We start from the raw sequence: 21,191 nt of genomic DNA, 5'->3' as shown, positions 1-21,191 counted from the left end.
ATACTTCTAAACTTTTCAACTCTTTATAATCTAGTCAAGACCAATGGTCAGTCTCACCTCCCTCCACTCTTTGCTCCAAGCTCTCTACCTCCGCCAGACCCATGCTTTCTCCTTCTTGAGATGTCAGTACCTCATGTGGTTCAGGGATAAAACTCCCTGGATGAAGGAAGGGGCGTGGAACCCTGTTGGACCAGCAATGATTCTGCAGAATTCCATTCTCTGCGGACTTCCTGCTTGTTCTGAATGCTCTGTGGAGCCGGAAGTTCTGAATAAGTGTCATTCTAATGGATTGACATATATGTTATATATATAATCATACATGCATATTATTACATATAATCTTCCTGGGCTCCTGGTTCCAGGAATTGGGACCCAAGCATATCTGCCATCTAATTTCATTTCTGTCTTCCCCTGTGGTGGGACCAACGTACCTCTCCTGGCTTTGGGAGGTCTACGTACCCTTTCCTGGAAACCTTCCCTTCTCTTTCCACGTGGCCAAGTTGTTTAAATGCCTGAGGCCCTTGCTTTGCCAAGAAACCTTTCCCAGTTCCTTCAACCTACATGGACCTCTTTTTTGAACTCCTCAGAACTTACATTTGGTGTCGCACATGCTCACTCAGACCACCGTGCACTACAGTATGCTCCAGGCCTCCCTGAGATACCGTGCACTACAGTATGCTCCAGGCCTCCCTTTCTCAACAAGAGGATTTGTCATAACCAAAGGATACATACTCACACAGTGCTGGCCACACACTGGTGTCCACATTGTCCTAATTTATTTACTCCACACAAATTCTGCCAGAAAGGCATTACTCTATTGCTTTGCAGCAGAGGAAGCTGAGGAACACAGAGGTTATACAGTTTTCCCAAGGGCTTATCACTATTAGGTGGTAAAGGTGGGTTTTGGGCCCAGCAGCCAGCAGCAAAGTCTGAGCTCTTACTGCCATTCAAAAAAAAAGTTGTAGCCAATTTGAATATACTACATTGAATATGTTGCAGATTAAATAATTCAACATCTCTTTTACTATTTTTAACTATATTTGAGTCTTCTTGGTATTTTATCAGTTCTCTGCTAGCTCTGATCACCAATAAGTTTATAGAATGTGTAAGATAAGGACTGAGCCCCTCTCTCCTTCCTGTTCTTGTTCTTCATCTCTGTTACCCTCACCCCTTCCTTTGTCCTTATCTTGAAGTATATGGCACAGTCTTATGCACATAGCAACTCTTTGATAAATACATGGTGAATTCATTGACTTGTCCAGTTGGCCATTTTATCAAGATCACCTCACACATAGTTGGAGGTCTTCCCACTGATATTGGATGAATATCTTCCCTGTGCCCAGCATTACGCTAGGTCCCTGGGGCCCGTCAGCACATATAGCAGTCAGGTAACTGTGCCCTATGAAGCTCCTGTCACAGTGGAATTCGCCCTACACCTCATATTGCCCTATCTCTGAATATTCTGAAGAGATTTTCAGACTTATCTTAGTTGATTCCATGACAACCCTATGACACAGATATCATCATTTCCAGGTTGCACCTGAGAAAGCAACTTAAAATGGTTACCCCATGGTCATGCAACCGCGGGGACCACATTTGAAACTCAATCCCAAGTCTTCTCGAGTTGTTTAAACTTGCTGCTATGACCTGCCCTGTTGAGGTTTCAGGTCAGATCCTGAATAATAATGAGATGATCCCTTAGTTGCTATCCTTCCGTTATGGGGAGATTCTCAGTTCATTCTTCATCCTGACTCCTCCAGGTCAAAGTGACGCTTCCTGGGGAATTCTAGCCCCCTCCTCACACCATAAATGAGCAGTGTTGGGGGAAGCAGAGTGCCTCTGAGTGTCAGCGGTGTTCATGGCCATGATTACTCAACTGAGTGCTTAATGTGAGCGGTCAATAATGAAAAAGAAGAACTGTAACAAATTCGATATCTCCCTGAAAACTTGCAAAACCTGAGAAGCTAGCCTGTTTAAAACAGGAAGCACTGTTGTTTACTACCTTACTACTATCTGTGATCGGACAATATCTCCAAGTTATTAGTGGTGAGACCTGAGTGACCACTGGGTGCCTAGAGGACCTCACTAAGTCACCAGGTACCACTTTCTTCTCCTCTGGACAAGAAGGTGTTTACTTAGAAGAGCATTTCCAGGTAGGCTAGAAAAGGGAAATGAATCCAAGTGTCCAGGAGGTGAAAGAAATACTTTCCAGAGTGCTCTTGGATCTAGGAGGGAGGAGGTGGGGGTACTTGGCAATTTAAAAGTAGTGCGGGGCCAGAGTGGGAGAGGGTATTGTTAAATATGTCCCTTTTCATCTTGCTTTCTCTTATTTTCCCTCTCTCCCACTCATACCATGATAAATTTGCGTCCTACACTCATTCAAACTTGACTTTTTATATCTCTTCGATCAACATTATCTTGTTACCTGCCCTGTACATTCATCATTTCTCAACTGTTGAGAATATGACCACTCCAGAAATGTCATGCTCAATAGTTCATTTTTAGTGATATTGACTTGTGAGAACCAGTTAGTGAAAATATAACTTATAGTTATGTGTATGTATTCATTAAATATGTATGTGTATAAACATATACTTATTTCAAGTTTGCATCGAAAATCCACTCAAATTCTGGTTATTAGTTGATGATTGATTTGGTGTCTTTTTGTCTGAATGAATGAGGTTGACTGGTTCCCTTTCCTAGACCTGTGCTGGAGGGTAGACATAGAAAGCCTTGTGTAGTCTTTTGGAAAATGCTGATTTGGCTTACGATGGAAGTTTGCTATTGTTTGATGAGTGCTTCAAGGAAGAGTGGCGGGAAGTTGGGTCTTCAGTACACAAGAGGCTGGGAGTTGGAAGGTACCTATGGCTCTCTTCAGCAAATGATGCTCACATGGAACCAGGGAAGGCCCAGTTATTTCTCCTGGGGAGGAATGTGAACCCTGTATAGAACTCAGTAAGAAAAAAAGCAGATATAATCAGCATAATAAATTTAGAAAAGAAAATGCGAATGACTAATAATTCATTTAAAAGATCCCCTCAGTAACTACATAAATGTTAATTACAACAATAATGACATTTCTTATGCCTATCTAACTGGCCAATTGATTATGTTTTATACCTTCTCCATGTTGATGGATGCTTGCTGAAACTAGCACCAGTATCTTCGGTGCCAGAAGCACATATACTTCCTGGAAGCAATTTGTCAAAATATGTCAAGAGGCTTAGAAAAATGATTAGAGATAGAAATTGTGATTTGGAGAATATGCTTTAAGGAAATAACTTTTAAAATGTATATTTACTGCAATAGTATTTCTAACAGGGCAATTGGGAATGACTTTATCATACAACAGTATGACAGTGGTTAATCGTATATATCTTACACAGTGTGTTGGAGTCATTATGAATTTTATTTTCAAATAATTTTTAACCATATGGAACTGGGTGCAGGATATAGAATTTAAAGTGTTAGAATACAATATGATATAGAAGTATGCTGTCACTTGTACATGGTACCTAGGAAAGACACAGTGGCTCTTTCTCTGTGGCACAATTGGAGGTAGTAGCACTAGGGCTAGACTGACCACATTACTTTGACTTTCTCCATGAAAACATACCCTTCACAGTCATCTCCTCCAACTAAATAACATCAACCTGTGCTCAAGACTAAAACTAAGTCACATTTGAAATACCTGTTATTAAAACATAATGGATAAGAATAGTTCTGGAGCAAGGAGGTGGGTAAAAATACCCCAAATCAGCTGGCGGCTAAGTGAAATCATGTCACTTAAAGTGAATTGACCACACTCCCAGAATTGGATACAGCTTTTGCTCTAGCTGATATTCATGATTGGCAGCTGTGGAAGTCCATGTGCCACCCTAAAATACAAATGCTGGGAAATATTTGCAGTTGGGAGGAAGACAGCACTTATTCATGATTTCGACTTTGAGAGGTCTTGTATATTTCCAGGGAGGGAACTCCCTCCTTCTACTCCTACACCATTTTCTGAAAGTTCTTCCCCACTTGGGCTGGATCTGTTTCCTCCCATGCCATCAAATTTCTGCTGTCTAGAGTCTACCCTCTCTTCTACAGGAAAAGCTATCACATCATGGACTTTTCTATCTTAAAGAGACCTAAAATTGTCTAATCTAATCCTTTAATAAAAAAAAAAAAAGGACTAGAAAACTTTGGTCTAGACCAATGAAATATAAATACTTCTGGCAAAGATACTGGCAAAAAAGAAAAAGAAAGGAAGAGAAGGAGGAGAAGAAGGAGGAAAAGGAGGAGGACGAGGAGGGAGGGAGGGAAGAAATGAAAATGAATCTGAAGACTTATTTTTTACACAAAACATTCCAAGTTCTGCCAACTATGGTTGCTATTTCTGGACCTTTATCATCCTAATCCTGTTCTACACTCCAGATTGATATCAACCCTCTTAAAATCTGGTGTCTGAAATAGCACATAGTGTTTCAGATCATGAAGTCTGAACAGTGCAGAGTAAAACTATTCTGCTCCATCCTTTGACCCAGTTGAGAAGCGTTTTTGCAGCAGGTATTGTTTGTCAGGCATTGTTCTGGACACTAGTTCTGCACTGTTCAGTATGGTGACTGGGCGCTATACAGCTATTTAAATTTTAAAAATAAAATAAAAAGCTCAGCTCCTCAGTTACACTGCCAATATGTCAAGTGCTCGATGACCATGCTGGCCAGTGGCTGCCTTTCTTCATTGCAGAGCGTTTCCCTTGGACAATGCTGCACTGGATAATTGATTTTTCTGGCTGCCCCAGATTCCTGTGAAAGAAATGAAGGAGGGGCAGGAGGGACTGGCTTAGTGATACAGATGTGAAGTGAGGTAAGGAGCTGGCTAGATAGGTAACTGCATGATTAAATGAAGGGGTTGCTGGGTGGAGAGAGATATGAAGAATCCACAGGGTTGATTTCCTTTGATCTGTTTTTCATATAGCCTAAGATTAAATTGGTTTTCGTGGCTGCCATGCTATGGCATTGGCTTTTAAAGAGCTTGTGACTAAAGGTATTCTTCAGGGGACCACTAATAGATCCCTTGTCTTTTCATTACACTTTTTAAAGAAGTTGGAGGGTTATGTAATTCAGGGACAGAAAATGGATTCATAAAATTTAGGAGGGACTTGTCACCTTAACCAGGAGTTGTCAACCTTTACTGTATCTGGGATACAGCAGGGAGCTTTGGGTCCGTTTCCAGAAGCTTTTATGTAATCATGCAGACTGTGACCTGGTTTGGGGACTTCCAGGAGATCCCCAGGACTCCTGTGTGCAGACAGAACTGAGCAGCACAGCTGAAGTCAACCTCGCTGTCCCTGGGGATCTCTTCCACGGTGGCCCTGATGGGGAATCGCTCAGCCCCTGCTGGAACTCCTCCAGTAAGAGCCAGCTCTGGGCCTCATAAGGAACCTCTTTCATTGTTGGATAATCCAATTCACAGTCTTTCTTGTGTGAAGACTGAACTCCTGGGGTTGGTTCTGGGGTCACCCCTGGGAACCACACAAAATTCTGATATCAGCTACATAGCCAGCATGTTGCTCTCTCTCCAGGGTGACCCCCTGGCTTCTTCAACTCATCTTTACTGGGTAAGGTCCCCTCACTAAAGATACTGTAGACAAAGCTGGACCACTTTTATAAGTCTGGGAAGTGATCACTTCCCATAATCCACATACACTATTTTGCTAATATACATAAATCAGTTAAGATTAAGTTGTTCCATTAAATGCACATGCAGAAAGCTTTTTTTAAATTAACCCCATCACAGGTTAACTTTATGGTCAACTAGAATTATAAGAGTTTTTCTAGAAGAATTGATGCCCAGTGTGGGTAATCTAAATGTCTCTTAATAGAAAATCACCAAAATCACTCACTGGGAAGGGCTGGGAATTGAGAGGAGAGAGAGTTAGGGAGACTTAATTTTTGTCAAAAATCAAATTTAAAAATTAGAGAGGTTTATTGTGTATACAATAAGATTAGTTTGAAAACCAGGAGACTTGGAGTCCAAAGTGGGAAGAAGCTCTGCTGAGAGTAATACAGCACAATTCATAAAGCATAAAAGAGGAGTTCTGACCTTTTTGAGCTCAGTCATTATACATTAGCATTAATGTACATAGCACTTGATGATAAAAATGAATGATTATGTTACTGGCTTATGCATTTTCTATGCTGTTTTACTGGTACGTTGGAGTGTACTCCTTCTAATTATAAAAAAGTTTACTCTAAAACCATGTGACCTCCTCAGGACACCTGGGTTCAGTTCCCAACATGACCATTGCCCTCTGTGTGACTATGAGTTATGACAGGCTCTGAGCTCAGTAGTTTTTTTAATTTTTTAATTTTATTTTTTTAATATCACATTAAGGGAGTTTATTAAGCAAACAGAGTGCCTCCCTGCAGAGTAAGAGAGAAAATGAGAGGAAAAGAGAAAGGGCATGCGCAAGAGAGAGTGTGAAAAGTGAGGAGGAGAAAGAAAGTGAGTCAGGGGGAGAGAAAGCATGAGAAAAGATCTGAGCTCAGTATTTTTGAACCATAAAATCAGAATGAAAAATACATATGCCACACATATTCCCTAAAGATCAAAAACCCTCAGGAAACTTCCTATTAAAAAAATAGCTCATATCCAATGATTTGGGTTTTGAGCTGACATCCATTTTTGGAGAGTCTTCGTCTAATTCTTAAAGAGCTTTCTTCAAAAAGCTTTCCTTTTTAGATTGTGCTAAAAAAATAATGAAATACCTGTTGGTCAGAGTGTGGTTTGGGACCTCGGAAAGGTTCTGGGGGAGGGGAGGGAGGCAGGTGTCCGGTCACAGCCAGGAACAGGACAAAAATGCTGGTACCACTGTTTATTTATCATTGCTGTCAAAGTCCCATCCAGAGCAGTAAGTTGGGAAAGAAAAAAAAAAAAAAAAAAAAAAGATGAGGAATAAGAGAAAAGAGAATTAAAGCTAATGACTATTTCTCAGGTACTATGGTTATCAGCTGATTTTTATTTTTATTTTTAAAATCAGTAGGATGGTTAGCTTTAAAATAGAAAATCATTGCTCTTCTACCTATCAGTCATTGGTTATAAATATATTAGGGCAACATGTTTTATTCATTGCATCCTCAGAAAATATAAAACTAGATAAAAATAAATATACAAGCTCCTGTATAAATAGGTACATCACATTCCCAGATGTAAACCCCTGGTATTGTAAAGTTAGCAATTCTTCCTAAATTATTTACAAATATAATACAATTCCACTCAAAATTATGTTTTTACAAGTAATTGACCAGGTGATCCTAAAGTTTATCTAACAGAAGAAAAACTCTAGTGGATAAGATATAGAAATGAATAATGAAAGGGAGCTGTCTAATTAGATAATCTATACAAATAATCTAATAAGTCTGTAATGATTAAAAGCACATATCTGGCACAGAAATAAGAGATCAGTGGAATGGAACAAAAAGAACACAAACATAATCAGCAGTCTTAGGGATCCTAAGACAAAGGTGATGGTTCAAACCCCAGGGGGAAGGAGTCAACCCACAGAATTACTGTAAACCCCGGAGGTTCCCCTTCTGATGGTCACTCAGAGGTTATCCAAGTGCAGTGTCCAGCCACACTTGCCAAGAGGCTAAGGCCAGCAAGAGAAGAGCAGGGGCCCTCGAGTTATCCCCAAACTTCAGAATTTTCCAGAAGCACTAAGAATCTCGGGGTAGGAAGAAGAAGAGAAAATGTGGTCCTGAGAGGTATCATGGGTCCCCTCATCCTCGCAGCCCACCTACCTGTTTGGAGGTGCACACTGCGGTCTCCTGAAGCGCTTTTCAGTTCTTGCGGGGAGCTGAGCTGAATCCCGGACTTTAAAAGGAAGTCTCCCTTCCCTGAGTCTGGGTGGTTGTATGTGGACTCCAGCTGCAGGCTGAAGAGAAGAACCAAGCTACTCACTTTTCTACACTTGAAAAGATAGTCTGGTGCGTTACCCCAAGTGGCCTCTGACCCACATTTCTTAGCTCACTCAGTGTGTGGTTTCAAGTTCAGATGGGTAATCCCTTCACCTGGTAAAGTGCCTACGTCTCCAATCCAGCGGCCTGTTGGGAAATGAGTCTGCCAACTCTTCCAGCAGGCCCTGCTTGGGAACACTGGTTTTCAATTGTCGTTTAATTGATAAAGAAATACAGCAAAATTAAAATTTTTACAACTTTAAAAACGATCACAAAATCACTATAATTCCCTCCCCTACTATAAGTACCTTTATTATTTGCTCATTTTATGTATATATATGAGAGATATACACATACTATATATAAGATATATATATACATAGTAATGAGCAAACAGTGAATAATATACGTACTATATATATTGAACATATATAGTATATACTATGTATGTAGTTTCATATTGTGATTTTAATTATACACTTCATATTCTCTTCATTTTTCATAAACTTTTGTCTGTGATTCTACCTGGATCCCCAAATCAGTTTGTATTATTAGCGAACCAGCTAAAATTGTAGGTAGGCTCTCTACAGAATGGGAGAAAATCTTGGCCAGTCACCCCTCTGAGAAAGGAATCATATCCAGAATGTACAAAGAATTCAAAAAACTTAGCACCAAAAAACAAATAACCCAATCAATAACTGGGCAAAAGAACTAAACAGAAATTTCTCAAAAGAAGAAACATGAAAGGCCAATAAATACATGATAAAGTGTCCAACATTTCTAGTAACCAGGGAAATGCAAATCAAAACTACACTAAGATCTCATCTCACTCCAGCCCAAATGACAATGATCAAGAATACAAACAATAATTAATGCTAGCAAGGTCGTAGGGAAAATGATTCACTTGCACACCGTTGGTGGGACTGCAGACTAGTGCAACCACTCTGGAAAGCAGTTTGTAGATTCTCCCCCAAAACTAGGGATGGAACCACCATGTGACCCAGCTATCCCACTCCTTGGTATTTTCCCAAAAGATTGAAAATTGGCATACTACAGTGATAAAGTCACCTTGATGTTTATAGCAGCACAATTCATAATAGCTCAATTATGAAATCAACCCAGATGCCTGTCAATAGATGAATGGGTTAAGAAATTGTGATATGTATATATACCTATATAAACACACACAATGGAGTTCTACTCAGTCATTAAAAAGAGTGAAATCATGGCATTTCCTGGTAAATGAATAGAAATGGGAAGGATCATGCCAAACTCATGAAACTCAAAGGTCAAATGTTTTCTCTCCTATCTGAAAACTAGAATAAAATAAAAGAAAGGGAAAGGGAAGTATAGGATAACATAAAGAACCAATCAAATACAAATTAATAGATGAGCAAAATGAAGTCTAGTAGAGTAGAGGAGGAAGGGGAGGGGGAGGGAGGGCACAAGGGAAAGGGGGAGGGAAAAGGGGGCTCGTGAACTGAAATCAATTTCCATTTATGTATGAGTTTGTTGAGATGAACTCAACTACTTTGTATAACTATAAAACTCCAGTAATAATAATAATAATAATAATAATAATAATGAAATCCCCATAAAAAATAAAGTAAAATAGTAGGTTCTCATTTTTTTTTTCAGTCTCACATAAAGGTGTGCATATCTGCATAGAGAGATATTTATGGTGGTAAACTGCATGATGAGATTTGGGGTGGTTTTTTACTTTGCTCTTGTGCTTGCATTAATGTTGTTTTGTTTTTGTTTTTGTTTTTTGCGGTGCTGGGGATTGAACCCAGGGCCTTGTGCATGCAAGGCAAGCACTCTACCGACTGAGCTATCTCCCCAGCCCCATTAATGTTGTTTGTTTGTTTGCTGTACTCTATCACTTCCCCCAAAATGCAAAAATCCTTTTTGAAAAGCCCAATTCAAACTCTTGACTATCTTGAACCTAAGGATTCATGCAATTGAGATGGGTTAGACAGATGACAGCACATCAGTTTTTACATCTCTGAACCCAGGGAATGAGGAGTCAAAGCCCTGGCTGTGGACAGGAGGACCCTCGTGTCTCCTGCACCTTAAGAGCTGAAGCTCATGGGCAGCCCTGAAGCCTAAACCAGAAGATCCTGTGCATTCCTCATGCGGATCATCTTGATCTTGTAGAAGCCACATGTGAATCAAAGACACTCTCACCAGTTGAGGAAACTTGAATGAATTTTCTTGCTTTTAAATCACTCTGGGAAAAAAGAAAAGTTATACTAATAATGGTGAGTAGAGGCTCTTATTTGTTTGCCCTCTGAAGAAGCAGCTCCATTCCTTCTTGTTTTAGCTACGGAACTTTAAGAGGACACTGCGGTGATTATAAATGCATAACAGACAAAGTCGTGGGGACTTTTTTTTTTTCTCAGCTACTAGAAATAACACTGGTAAACTTAATATCAATCATTCCTCAATTCCATTTTGTTCTTTAAAAGCCTGGAACGTGTCACTGATGGGAAGGAGATGTATCTGGGCAGAGCAATGAAAATAGATCAACAGGGGTCCCTGCTTTTTCCCAATTTCACCAGAAATGACTTCTCGTGACCTTTCTTCCACTCCTGCTTCCTATGTGATTTAGAGCTTTTTCAAGTTCAAAACGTGATTTTACATACACTATTTCATATGATCCTCATGCGATCGCTCTTGTAGAGATTTTCTCGGAACAAAAAAGATAACATGGTGCTGACAGTATGGATATGAGCCTTCCACAACTCAGTTGTAACATTGGTGCTACACTATAGCTGTAGTATAGATATAGAATACCCAACCAGGAATGAATATTACCTTCCATGGGAGACAAATAACTAGTAAAAGGTAAGTAACAAAAGTATATAAGGAGTGTAATCTCTCATTTTCTGATTATACATGCAGAATCACATAGATCATGCAGTCATACATGTACATGAGGTAATAATGTCTGTTTCACTCCGCTATCATTCCTTTCCCTGTACCTTTTCCCCTCCCTCCACTCCCTTCTACCTAATATAAAGTACTACAAATTAGAACAAATTTTAAAAATTAAAAAAGAAAGAAAGAAAAGAACCTAAACCAGAAAAAAAAAAAAAAAGTATATGAAGCTGTTATGGTTTAGATGTGGTGTCCCCCAAAAACTCACATGTGAGACAATGCAAGAAGATTTGAAGGAGAAACGATTGGGTTCTGAGAGTCTTAACCCAGTCAGTGAGTTAATCCCCTGACGGGGGATGGTTTGGGGGTATATATTTTGTATCTAGAGAGTGGAGTCTCTCTGTTTCCTGATGATGTAAGCTGCTTCCTCTGCCACACTCCTCCGCCATGATGTTCAGCCTCACCTTGAGCCCTGAGGAATGGAGCCTACTTTCCATGGACTGAGATCTCTGAAACCATGAGCCCTCAAATAAACCTTTTCTCCTTTACAGTTGTGCTGGTTGGGTCATTTAGTCACACCCGCAAAATAGCTGACTAAAACAAAGGCTATGCCCCCTGTACAAGTGGCTCAGCTTTTTGGATGAGAATCTGCTGAGCCAGTGCTGGCACTGATAAACACTGCTTCCTGCTGATAGCTCTGGTGTCTTGTGCCTTTGTTGGGGAATCCCACAACACTTCTCAGGGGCTTGTGTTTGGGATTCGGAGATGGTGAGTTTACCTCCTTTGTCACCGGGGTGCAGGCTCTGAGACACTGGGAGAGGTGACCTTGACTAAAGCCAGTGGACTGATTAATCTAGAGGACACAAGCCCTCCCAGTAGGCTGGGGCAATACAAAGGAGCCCAGTGGGAAGCAGAAACCAGTGCAGGAACCAACACACATTGGACAGGTAGGAATCTAGGTTCAAGAGGTAGGCCTGCACTGAAGTGGCAGAGGGGAAGATTGATCTCCTCCCAGAGTTGCCCAAGTAGCCTTGATTGCATGAGATGGTGCAGCAACTGTAAGGTACTGGGTGCTGGGCTGGAGACATTCAGTGGTGACTGAATTAAGACGGACTGAGCCCAAAGTGAGTGTGGGGTCCTGATCTGAAGTTCCATGGTGATCCTCATACCTCTTAGGACAGTGCCAGGCTCTCCGCAAGATCTATGGGCCTGGTCCTGGTGGGCGTTTTCTACTGACCTGCCAACGGTAAGAGGTGCCTGAGATATTTCTGTGAGGAGGATGACTGGAGATAGGCAAAGCAATTTCTCACCCCTCTCCCCTTCCCTTTTCATGTGTGATTATCATCTTTTAGGGGGAGAACACAGATGGTAAACAGAGTAATCTCACTCCCTTGTATTGTATGATAAAGAACTTTAAAAAGGGGTCACTAGATAAAGAGCAACATGGTCAGGTGCCCAAATTAGTTTGAGACCAGAGAAAAAATTTTCACCTTTAAATCCAAGCCGCTGTAGGACATAAATGGTTATTTTATCTATTTTTGTGCTCTGGGATTCTGACAAGTTCCTCCTAATGCTGGAAAACAGGAGAAACAGAAAGAGGGGATCTAGAAAGGCCGGCTAGACCAGATCCTGGACTTTTTTAAGGACACTTGGAAGGTCTGCATTCTGTCCTGGGACAATACAGGCATTGCCCCAAGCTGTAGGGTCAGCTCTGTAATTTTCTGCAAATGCCTGATAAGAGAGACTGACAGAACCTGGAATACCAAGGGACACCCTACTTCCTGTGGATTTTACTGTGCTCTCCAGTGAGCATAAGAGGAAAAATTGTGGGATCCCATAAGTACAAGTTTTTTTTTTTTTCAGTTTTTTTTTTTTTCCTTAAAATCATTTTCTGAGGACTTCACAGGCTTCCACATTCTTTAAATGTCTGATCTGATTCTAATCTGATCCAAAAGTGTACTTTGATCTGATAAAGATGTTTCACGTGCTCCTTTACTAAAGTAATTATGGCTGTGCTATTTTTTCAGTCTATGTCTTTTTGGAGCTCAAGTTTTGTTTTGTATAACTGAAGTTTATGGCCTCTGTTTGTCTTTCGGCTGTCCTTATTCAGAGGCCAGTTGTTCAAGGATTAACTCTCAAATTCATTAAAAAAAAAAAAAAAAATAGATATCTTCTCCTTTGAAGACTCTGAGGTTTTAGTATTCTGCTAAGTATTCTATTAAGAAGCAAAGACAATTCCTTGCCACTTCTAAGACTTACTTTTAGGAACACCCATTAATTTACACCCACGTCCTCACACTTGTCCCTTCACCTAAAAGGGAGAAAGCCCTCCCTCTGAGTAAGTGGTACATGGACCAATTGTCCTTCACCAGACTCCTTCATCTCCTTTTCCTCTTTTTCCATGGAAGTTCATAATCCTGTGAAAAACAGTCACTGGGTGGGGAGTGGAGGATGGAAGGGGAAAGAGGGAGGGGAAAGGGGTGATCATGACTAAAATCGATTCCCATGCATGTATAAGTTTATTGGGATGAACCCAACTACTATGTATAACCATTAAGCTCTAATAAAATAAATACATAAAAATCACATTAAGAAAAAAGAAAGGAAAAACAGGCACTGGTCTACAGCTACTGATCTAAAAATTAAGTTGAATAAGAAATTCCTTTGACCAACCCCTCCTGTTCATCTTCTTTGAGAAGAAGCTCTCCAGAGTTTGCTATTGGCACATGTAATGGTTAATTTGAATCATCAACTTGATTGGATTAAGAGATGCGAAGATGAAGAGGCTTCTGGGTGTGTCAGTGAGGGTATGTCTAGGAACGATTGGCATGTGGGAGAGCGAACTGAAGGGGAGACCCTCCCTAAGCTAGGGCAGCACCATCCAATAAACTGGAGGCTTGGATGGAATAAAAGTTGGATGAACAAGGAAGCAGCAGCAGAGGCAATCTCAATTCTTCTCGAACAGGTTCTTGTTTGCTGCTGCGATTGCCTGAGGACCTCAGACTCCAGCTCCTTCGCTCTTCCAAAGAAGACACTGCCAGTGATTTTCCAGGGAGTTTCCAGAAGTCTTTGGTCCTGGGCTGGGGTAGCATCACTGACCCCTCTTGTTCTGTGGCTTCCGCCTCTTGGACTGTGCAGCTGCTGGTTCCTCCAGCTCTCCAGCCGCAACAGCCATCGTGGACTATCCAGCTTCTGGTCGTGTAAGCCAATCTAATAAATCCCCTTTTTATAATCATACCTCCTGTTGGTTCTGTTCCTCTAGAGAACCCTGACTGATAAAGCACGTTTCTGCTTAACTCAGCATTACAAAGGGCAGGAGGATCAAAGCAACTGAGGTTAAGGCTGCCTAACATGGTAATAATTTCAACTGTTATCAATAATTATAAGAGCTAAATCAATAAAAGTTAAATTTAAAAATCACGGCATTTTGGATCTAGTTGTGACAGAACTGGACACGGCTAGAAACCGAAGATCCAGTCCAAACTTTTATATGTACTTGTTAGAGGATTTTGAATCGGTTACTAAATTTCTTCAAGTTTCAATTTTTCCATTAGCTGTGAGGAACATGTTGCATATCATTTCAGGGCCTTGGAAAGGTCTGGTTATTTGTAATAATAATAATAATTACTACTATTGTTATCAATATCTTGTTTTGAAATATGAAGATAATGATCTTCATATAGTCATATTTAAACTATAAGACATAAAATGCAAAATGTTTTAAAATATGCAGTCCTAGCTAGGAGTGGTGGCTCATGCCTATAATCCCAGTGGCTCAGGAGGCTGAGGCAGGAGGATTGAAAGTTCAAGGCCAGCCTCAGTAACTTAGTGAGACCCTAAGCAACTTAACGAGACCCTGTCTCAAAATAAAAAATAAAAGAACTAAAGATATGCCTCAGTGGTAAGAGCCCCACAGATCAATCCCTAGTACCAAAAAAATTATATATATACATATATAAACAATTATCATATTATTATCATTATCCAACTTTTTTTTCTATTTTTAAACTTTCTCCTTTCTCCTTTAAAAGCTTTCAGAACTCAATATCCCCATTCTTCATCCCCATCCTGCAACATTTCTGTTTCTTCCCTCAAGGATCATGCTGACTTGCAATCTGCAGATCTCCCAGACACCCCCTCCCCCACCCCCAGCATTTCTTTTTTTTGTATGTTTGTTTTTTATTTATTTATTTATTTTGATTTGTTGTACACAAATGGGGTATAACTGTTGTTTCTCTGGTTGTACATGAAGTTGAGTTGCACCATTTGTGTAATCATACCTGTACATAGGGTAATGATATCTGTCTCATTCTGTTATTTTTTCCTTCCCCCCACCCCCACACCACCCCTCTTTTTCCTCTATACAATCCATCCTTCCTTCATTCTTGCATCCCTCCCACCCTGCCCCCCCCATTATGTATCATCATCTGCTTATCAGAGAGATCATTCGTCCTTTGGTTTTTGGGGATTGGCTTATCTCACATAGTATGATATTTGCCAGCTGCATCCATTTACCTGCAAATGCCATAATTTTATTCTTCTTTATGGCTGAGTAATATTCCATTGTGTATATATACCACAGTTTCTTTATTCATGTACTGAAGGGCATTTAGGTTGGTTCCACAGTCTGGCTATTGTAAATTGAGCAGCTATGAACATTGATGTGGCTGTATCTCTGTAGTATGCTGATTTTAAGTCCTTTGGGTATAGGCCAAGGAGTGGGATAGTTGGGTCAAATGGTGGTCCCCCGGAATTTCTGATTTGTCTTTTAAAACATGTGCAAAAGAACCTCTAAAATGTGCTGGGTGAGCAAATCCTCGCTGGGTGAGCAAATCATCAACTGGTGTGCTTTGGCCCACGCCTAACTATGGGATTGTCTTTTCTTCTATCAGGGACACGCAGAATGGCTACCTCCTTCACGGAGACTGATCTTGCCATTGAGGCCATTGGAACCACACCCTACGACTATGAGGGAGCACTGCCCTGTGAAAAAGTCAATGTCAAGGAGCTGGGGGCGCGGTTTCTGCCCCCGCTGTACTCCCTGGTACTCACGGTGGGGCTCCTGGGCAACGTGGTGGTGGTGCTGATCCTCACCAAGTACAGGAGGCTCAGGATCATGACCAACATCTATCTGCTCAACTTGGCCATTTCCGACTTGCTCTTTCTCTTCACTCTTCCCTTCTGGATCCACTACGTGGGGCGGAATGAGTGGGTGTTTGGTCATTTCATGTGCAAGCTCCTCTCTGGGTTTTATTACCTGGGCTTATACAGCGAGATCTTTTTCATCATCCTGCTGACCATCGACAGGTACCTGGCCATCGTCCACGCCGTCTTTGCCCTTCGAACCCGGACGGTGACTTTTGGTGTCATCACCAGCATCATCACCTGGGGCCTGGCGGGGCTGGCAGCTCTCCCTGAGTTTATCTTCCATGAGTCCCAGCAGAGCTTGGAAGAGTCTGTGTGCAGTCCTCTCTACCCAGAGGCCGAGGAGGACGGCTGGAAGCGTTTCCATGCGCTGCGGATGAACGTCTTGGGTCTCGCTCTCCCTCTGCTCATCATGGCCATCTGCTACTCTGGGATCATCAAAACACTGCTGAGATGCCCCAACAGAAAAAAGTACAAGGCCATCCGGCTCATTTTTGTCATCATGGTGGTTTTTTTCATTTTCTGGACCCCCTACAACCTGGTCCTTCTTCTCTCTGCGTTTCAAATGAACTTACTGGAGAACAGCTGTGAGCACAACCGACACCTGGACCTGGCCATGCAGGTGACGGAGGTGATCGCCTATACCCACTGCTGCGTCAACCCGGTCATCTACGCCTTCGTGGGCGAGAGGTTCCGGAAATACCTGCGCCACTTTTTCCACAGGCACGTGACCCTCTACCTGGGCAAATACATCTCATTCCTTCCTAGTGAGAAGCCAGAAAGAACCAGTTCTGTCTCCCCATCTACTGGGGACCAGGAACTCTCTGCCGTGTTTTAGATCAGATGCAGAAAATTGCCCGTCGAAGCCAGACTAGGCGATGAAACCGACACATTGGGCCAACAACTTTAAATTCTGGGACAGTTCTTTGAACTTTCAGCACAACACCAAAGCTCTTAAAGGTCTTAAAACATACACAATGGGGAACAGTGTGTGCTTGTACCCAAGGTACCAGAGGCCCAGGACTGAGAGTTTACCCACTGAAAAACCATAAAAAATTCTCTGAAGACTTCCGTAATTTTAATGCACCTAGATATTACATGGATAACATACACAGCCACAAACAGGTAAAACTCTTTTATATTTTGAAACAAAACTTTAGCCAGTTGTTGACAGAAATGAAATCTTTCACAAAGTGCATTCAGTCAATTACTTTATTTTCTAATATGCCTAAACCAATTCTTTCTTTGCTTGGTAAAAGGTTTTTGCCTTTCCTTTTTCTTTTTTGCTATATGGATACATACTCTCTAGCAGCATGATGGCATGATGACATGGCCGTTCTAAATAGTCTTAATAGTCCGTCCATTTCCTGTTCACACCAAATGATCCAATGTCCCCACCAGTGACTCAGAGTGTGCCCTGGAAGGTGCATCTACATCGAGAATGTCAAGCTCACATTATGGAGTAGGCCAGGGGTTTTCTGTGTGTGAGAAGAAGCTCAGGTGTGGAGGGGGAGGAGTGTGGGCTCAAAGGGACTCTCTGCAGTCACTGGTTTTCAAATGTGTCAACAGAAGCATCTGGAGGAGAGATTAAAACAGAGCTGGTCTAGTCCCACCCCAGAGTTTCAGATGTGGTAGGTCTGGGGTGAGACCAGAGAATTGACCTCAAGTGCAAGTTCCCCTGTGTGGCCAACACTGCTTGCCCTGCGACCAGACTTGCAGAACAACTGCACTAACTAAAGTGCTTGTAGGTACACTTCTGCCGTCTCCTGGAAACTCAAGATTTCACAGTTGTCAGAGGAAGACAGAAAAGGCCCTTTGGATCCATCTCTGCTAAAGGTAGTTGCCCTCCTGCGCAGCCTGTGAATGAAGTCAGTCCATCGAAACCAATGGACTCGGTGGGAGTATCTAGACCACTGGTTTGGGTAAACTGAACTTGACTTTCTTGTATTGAACACCCTGCACGAGAAGCTGAGGGAGATGCAAAGATGGACGAGGCTTGCGTGAACTGCATTCTAAAGAGTTTTTTTTTAAATGCGACTTATGATGTAAACATATTTCCAAAAAAGTAGAAATGGCCCAGGTCCTCATTCCCTTTTCTTCTCTCCCTGTTGATGGCTTCTTGAGGAGGTGAGTTCTAAGCTTCTGCTTCATTCGTGCCTCTCAGTAGAGAGGTGTATGGAAGCGTGGCAGGAGCCCACCAGCTGTTCGTCCGACAGCTGTCTACTAGGGATCAGGCACAGGATGCACAAACGCTGCTGTTAAGTGAAGGATGCAAAACTGTATACGACAGACACAATCCCTGCCCCCAGGAAAGCTTTGGTCTAGTAGGAGGTATAAGATAGAAGCAGTGTAAAGAGTAGACACTAGGTGCTGTGTCTGGGCCAGGAAGGGAAAAGCCATTTCCAGCTGGAAGGTGAGGGGAGGCTTCATGGAGCTTCTGAGCCGGTGTCTGAAGAATAGGCAGTGTTTGGAAAGGAAAAAGATTTGGGGACAGGCACTTGAAACCAAGGGCATGCCCAGTTCACAGGTGAGAGGGGAGGACACATATTTATAGAAAGTAGGGTGGAATGAGGAGCTTGGGATGGGCCATGAATTTCAGGTAGAGGATCTTGAGCTTTTTTAGGAAGGCTTGGGGAGTCATTGAAGGGTTTAAACAGGGGAATAAAATAATTGATGTCATTCATTAGGAAAATAAATGTGGTTAGAGAGCATGGACTCAGGCCCCACAACCACCCAGAGAGTAAAGTTAGGAGGTGAGCATGAATGTGGAGATGAGGAACATCGGTGGCTGATGAGAGGTACTATGAAGCACCCAGAGAGGAATGTGGCCAAAGGACCGCATGAAGCAAGAGTCAAAGCACTAGGAGCCATGTGTGGTTGATTGTAAAATTCTAAGGGCAAACCAGAGTGTATCAAATGTGTAACAGTCAACTTTGCATTGCTACAATGAAACACCTGAGGTAATTATCTTATAAAGAGAAAAGTTTTGTTTTGTTTTGTTTTTTTAAGTTTATGACTATGGAGGGTCTAATCCAAGATCCATGGGCCCATAACTTTGGGCCTCTACTGAGGGCAGCAAAGGGCAACAACAGGAAATGCATGTTGGAGCAAACCTTTATGTTATAAGCCAGGAAGCTGAGCAGAGAGGATGGACTGGGCTCCCACAGTCCCCTTAAGGGGCACACCCTGGGTGACTGAAGGACCTCCACTAGGCATGACCTCCTGGAGGTCACAGCACCCCCAGGGGTGCAATCCTGGAGACAAAGCTTTTAACACGGGCACTGTTAGGGGACACTACAGGACAAAAGAAACCAGTGCCGGTGCTTGTCTTTAGGAGGGCTGTGCATGGTTGCAGAGCAGGAAAGGAAGTGTGGCCTCCTGGGGAGGGAGCCGGGACCTCACACCTGCCAGGCAAGCACTCTACCACTGAGCCACACCTCCAACCTACCTTTTGGATTTTTAACTATGGAAACACATTACCTGTTCAGAAGAATAATAACAATAAACAGAATTTTATTTTAAAAATAAAACGCTAAGCTCTTATTCAGATGTTCAGAGGTAGGCATCCAACCCAGCAGCCAAAGGACATGAGAAACTTCCTGCCACGAAGGAACCCTTTGACATGGTACAAATTATTTAACCTCATTTGGGTAAGATTTCCTCATTTGTATCATAAAGGAGTTGGATTCGATCATTTCCGAGAACTCTGCAGCCCAAAGAGACTCTGACCTTCCTAAAATATTGGGAGCAGGAGGCTCGATCTGTAAAATAGATTGTAAAACAGAAGGGGGAGGGAGCAGAGGACAGTTCCAAGCACTCCCTCGCATCCCTGGAAGCTCCGGTTGCTGACCAAGGTGTGCTCAGGAGTCCATTCATCTCTTACCGTCCCCTCGTTCTCTCCTTCATCCAGTAAGCACCTGCTGAGCACGCACCACGTCCCCAGCTAAGTTCCAAGGCAACAAAATCAAGCACACCATGGACCCGCCCTCGGGAGCTCACCGTCACGTTGATCTGGACCCTGTTCTTGCCCTCCATTGCCAGGGTTCAAAACCATATAAAGGAACCATCACTCCCTCATTTTAACCGAAATGGGAGTAACTTTCATGTTAAGACCAGAAGACATTTTTCGCTTCCTAACCAAGGACTTGGGGAAGGGACGCGCCTGTTCCTAGTTGTCCCTTCCATCCCTCTGCCGCCTCTGGTGAGCAGCCTTCACCTTGCCAACCGTGGTGCTCACCTGGAAACTCTACCTGGGTAATACAGGATGTGAAACTTCGGAACACTCTAAACCATGCGAAATGAATCTCAATCTGGCAAGGAAACTTTGAAGTTCCTTTTCTCTTTTTTTTGTGGTTCAGTTGAAATGTAAATAAAACATCATTGAAAAACTTAACTATATGTCACTGGTTCTCTCTTGACTTGTGAAGTCATGTCTGCCTTCAGATAACCACAGTTTCTAGGTACAGGTGCTTATACTTCCCTTACCCCAGAAATCTTTAGGAGCTCTGAGGCCCACTCAAAATTGTACACCATCAAAGCATGAATTCAGTGTGCTCCATCTTGCTCCCTCGCCCAGCTCAGCCCAGTGGAACTATGCAATGACAGAAATGATCTATATCTGCCTTGTCCAAAATCGTCACCATGAACCACGTGTAGCTATTGATCATTTGGAATATGGATTATGTGACTGAAGAACTGAAATTTTAAAATTTCATTCAACTTAAATTACTTTGGGTTTACATGTAAATAGCCATGTGTGGCCAGTGGTTACTCCCTGTGGTTCACAGTTCAGCACTATCCCTACCACCTGGCCTCTTTACCTCTCTTTGACCTGTGCAGAAGCTTCCTGCAGCCAGCAACACATAATTAGAACATGTGTGACAGAGTAGCAGAAATGCTAGTGATGCAAAGATGAAGATCCATTTCTAGAAACTGGACTCACTGTTCAGTGAAAGAGACCATCTACCTTTTAGGATTGTAGTGAAATTCGTTGATTCCCGAAGGACCCTGCCTCAGAAAGTAGGATGGAGACACTGGAGAAAGGTACCCAGAGAACATGGTAATCCGCTTTGGTGAGGTGACCCCAGGTGCAGACTCTAGTTAAGGATTTGAAAGCAAAGAGTTGATTTGGATAAAGCAAAAACTTCCATAGGGAAGCAAGAAGTAAGACGGAAGGAGGAGAGGCCAACAAAGGGGACAGAATCAAGCCACTTTCCATGGAGA

General features: G+C 42.2%; 1 protein-coding gene across 1 annotated transcript; it reads left to right on the top strand.

Annotated features, from left to right (window-relative positions):
• The first annotated feature begins 13,794 nt into the window (after positions 1 to 13,794).
• Ccr3 (C-C motif chemokine receptor 3) lies at positions 13,795 to 20,315 on the top strand. Its single transcript, XM_047530231.1, has 2 exons — positions 13,795 to 14,023; positions 15,716 to 20,315. The coding sequence occupies exon 2, from the start codon at positions 15,727 to 15,729 to the stop codon at positions 16,804 to 16,806; it is 1,080 nt and encodes a 359-aa protein (XP_047386187.1). The 5' UTR covers positions 13,795 to 14,023; positions 15,716 to 15,726; the 3' UTR covers positions 16,807 to 20,315.
• The last annotated feature ends 876 nt before the right edge of the window (positions 20,316 to 21,191 follow it).

This window comes from Sciurus carolinensis, chromosome 17, assembly GCF_902686445.1.
Source record: "Sciurus carolinensis chromosome 17, mSciCar1.2, whole genome shotgun sequence".
Taxonomy (NCBI): Eukaryota; Metazoa; Chordata; class Mammalia; order Rodentia; family Sciuridae; genus Sciurus; species Sciurus carolinensis.
Note: the sequence above shows the minus strand (reverse complement) of the source record. Positions and strands in the feature narration are given on the sequence as shown.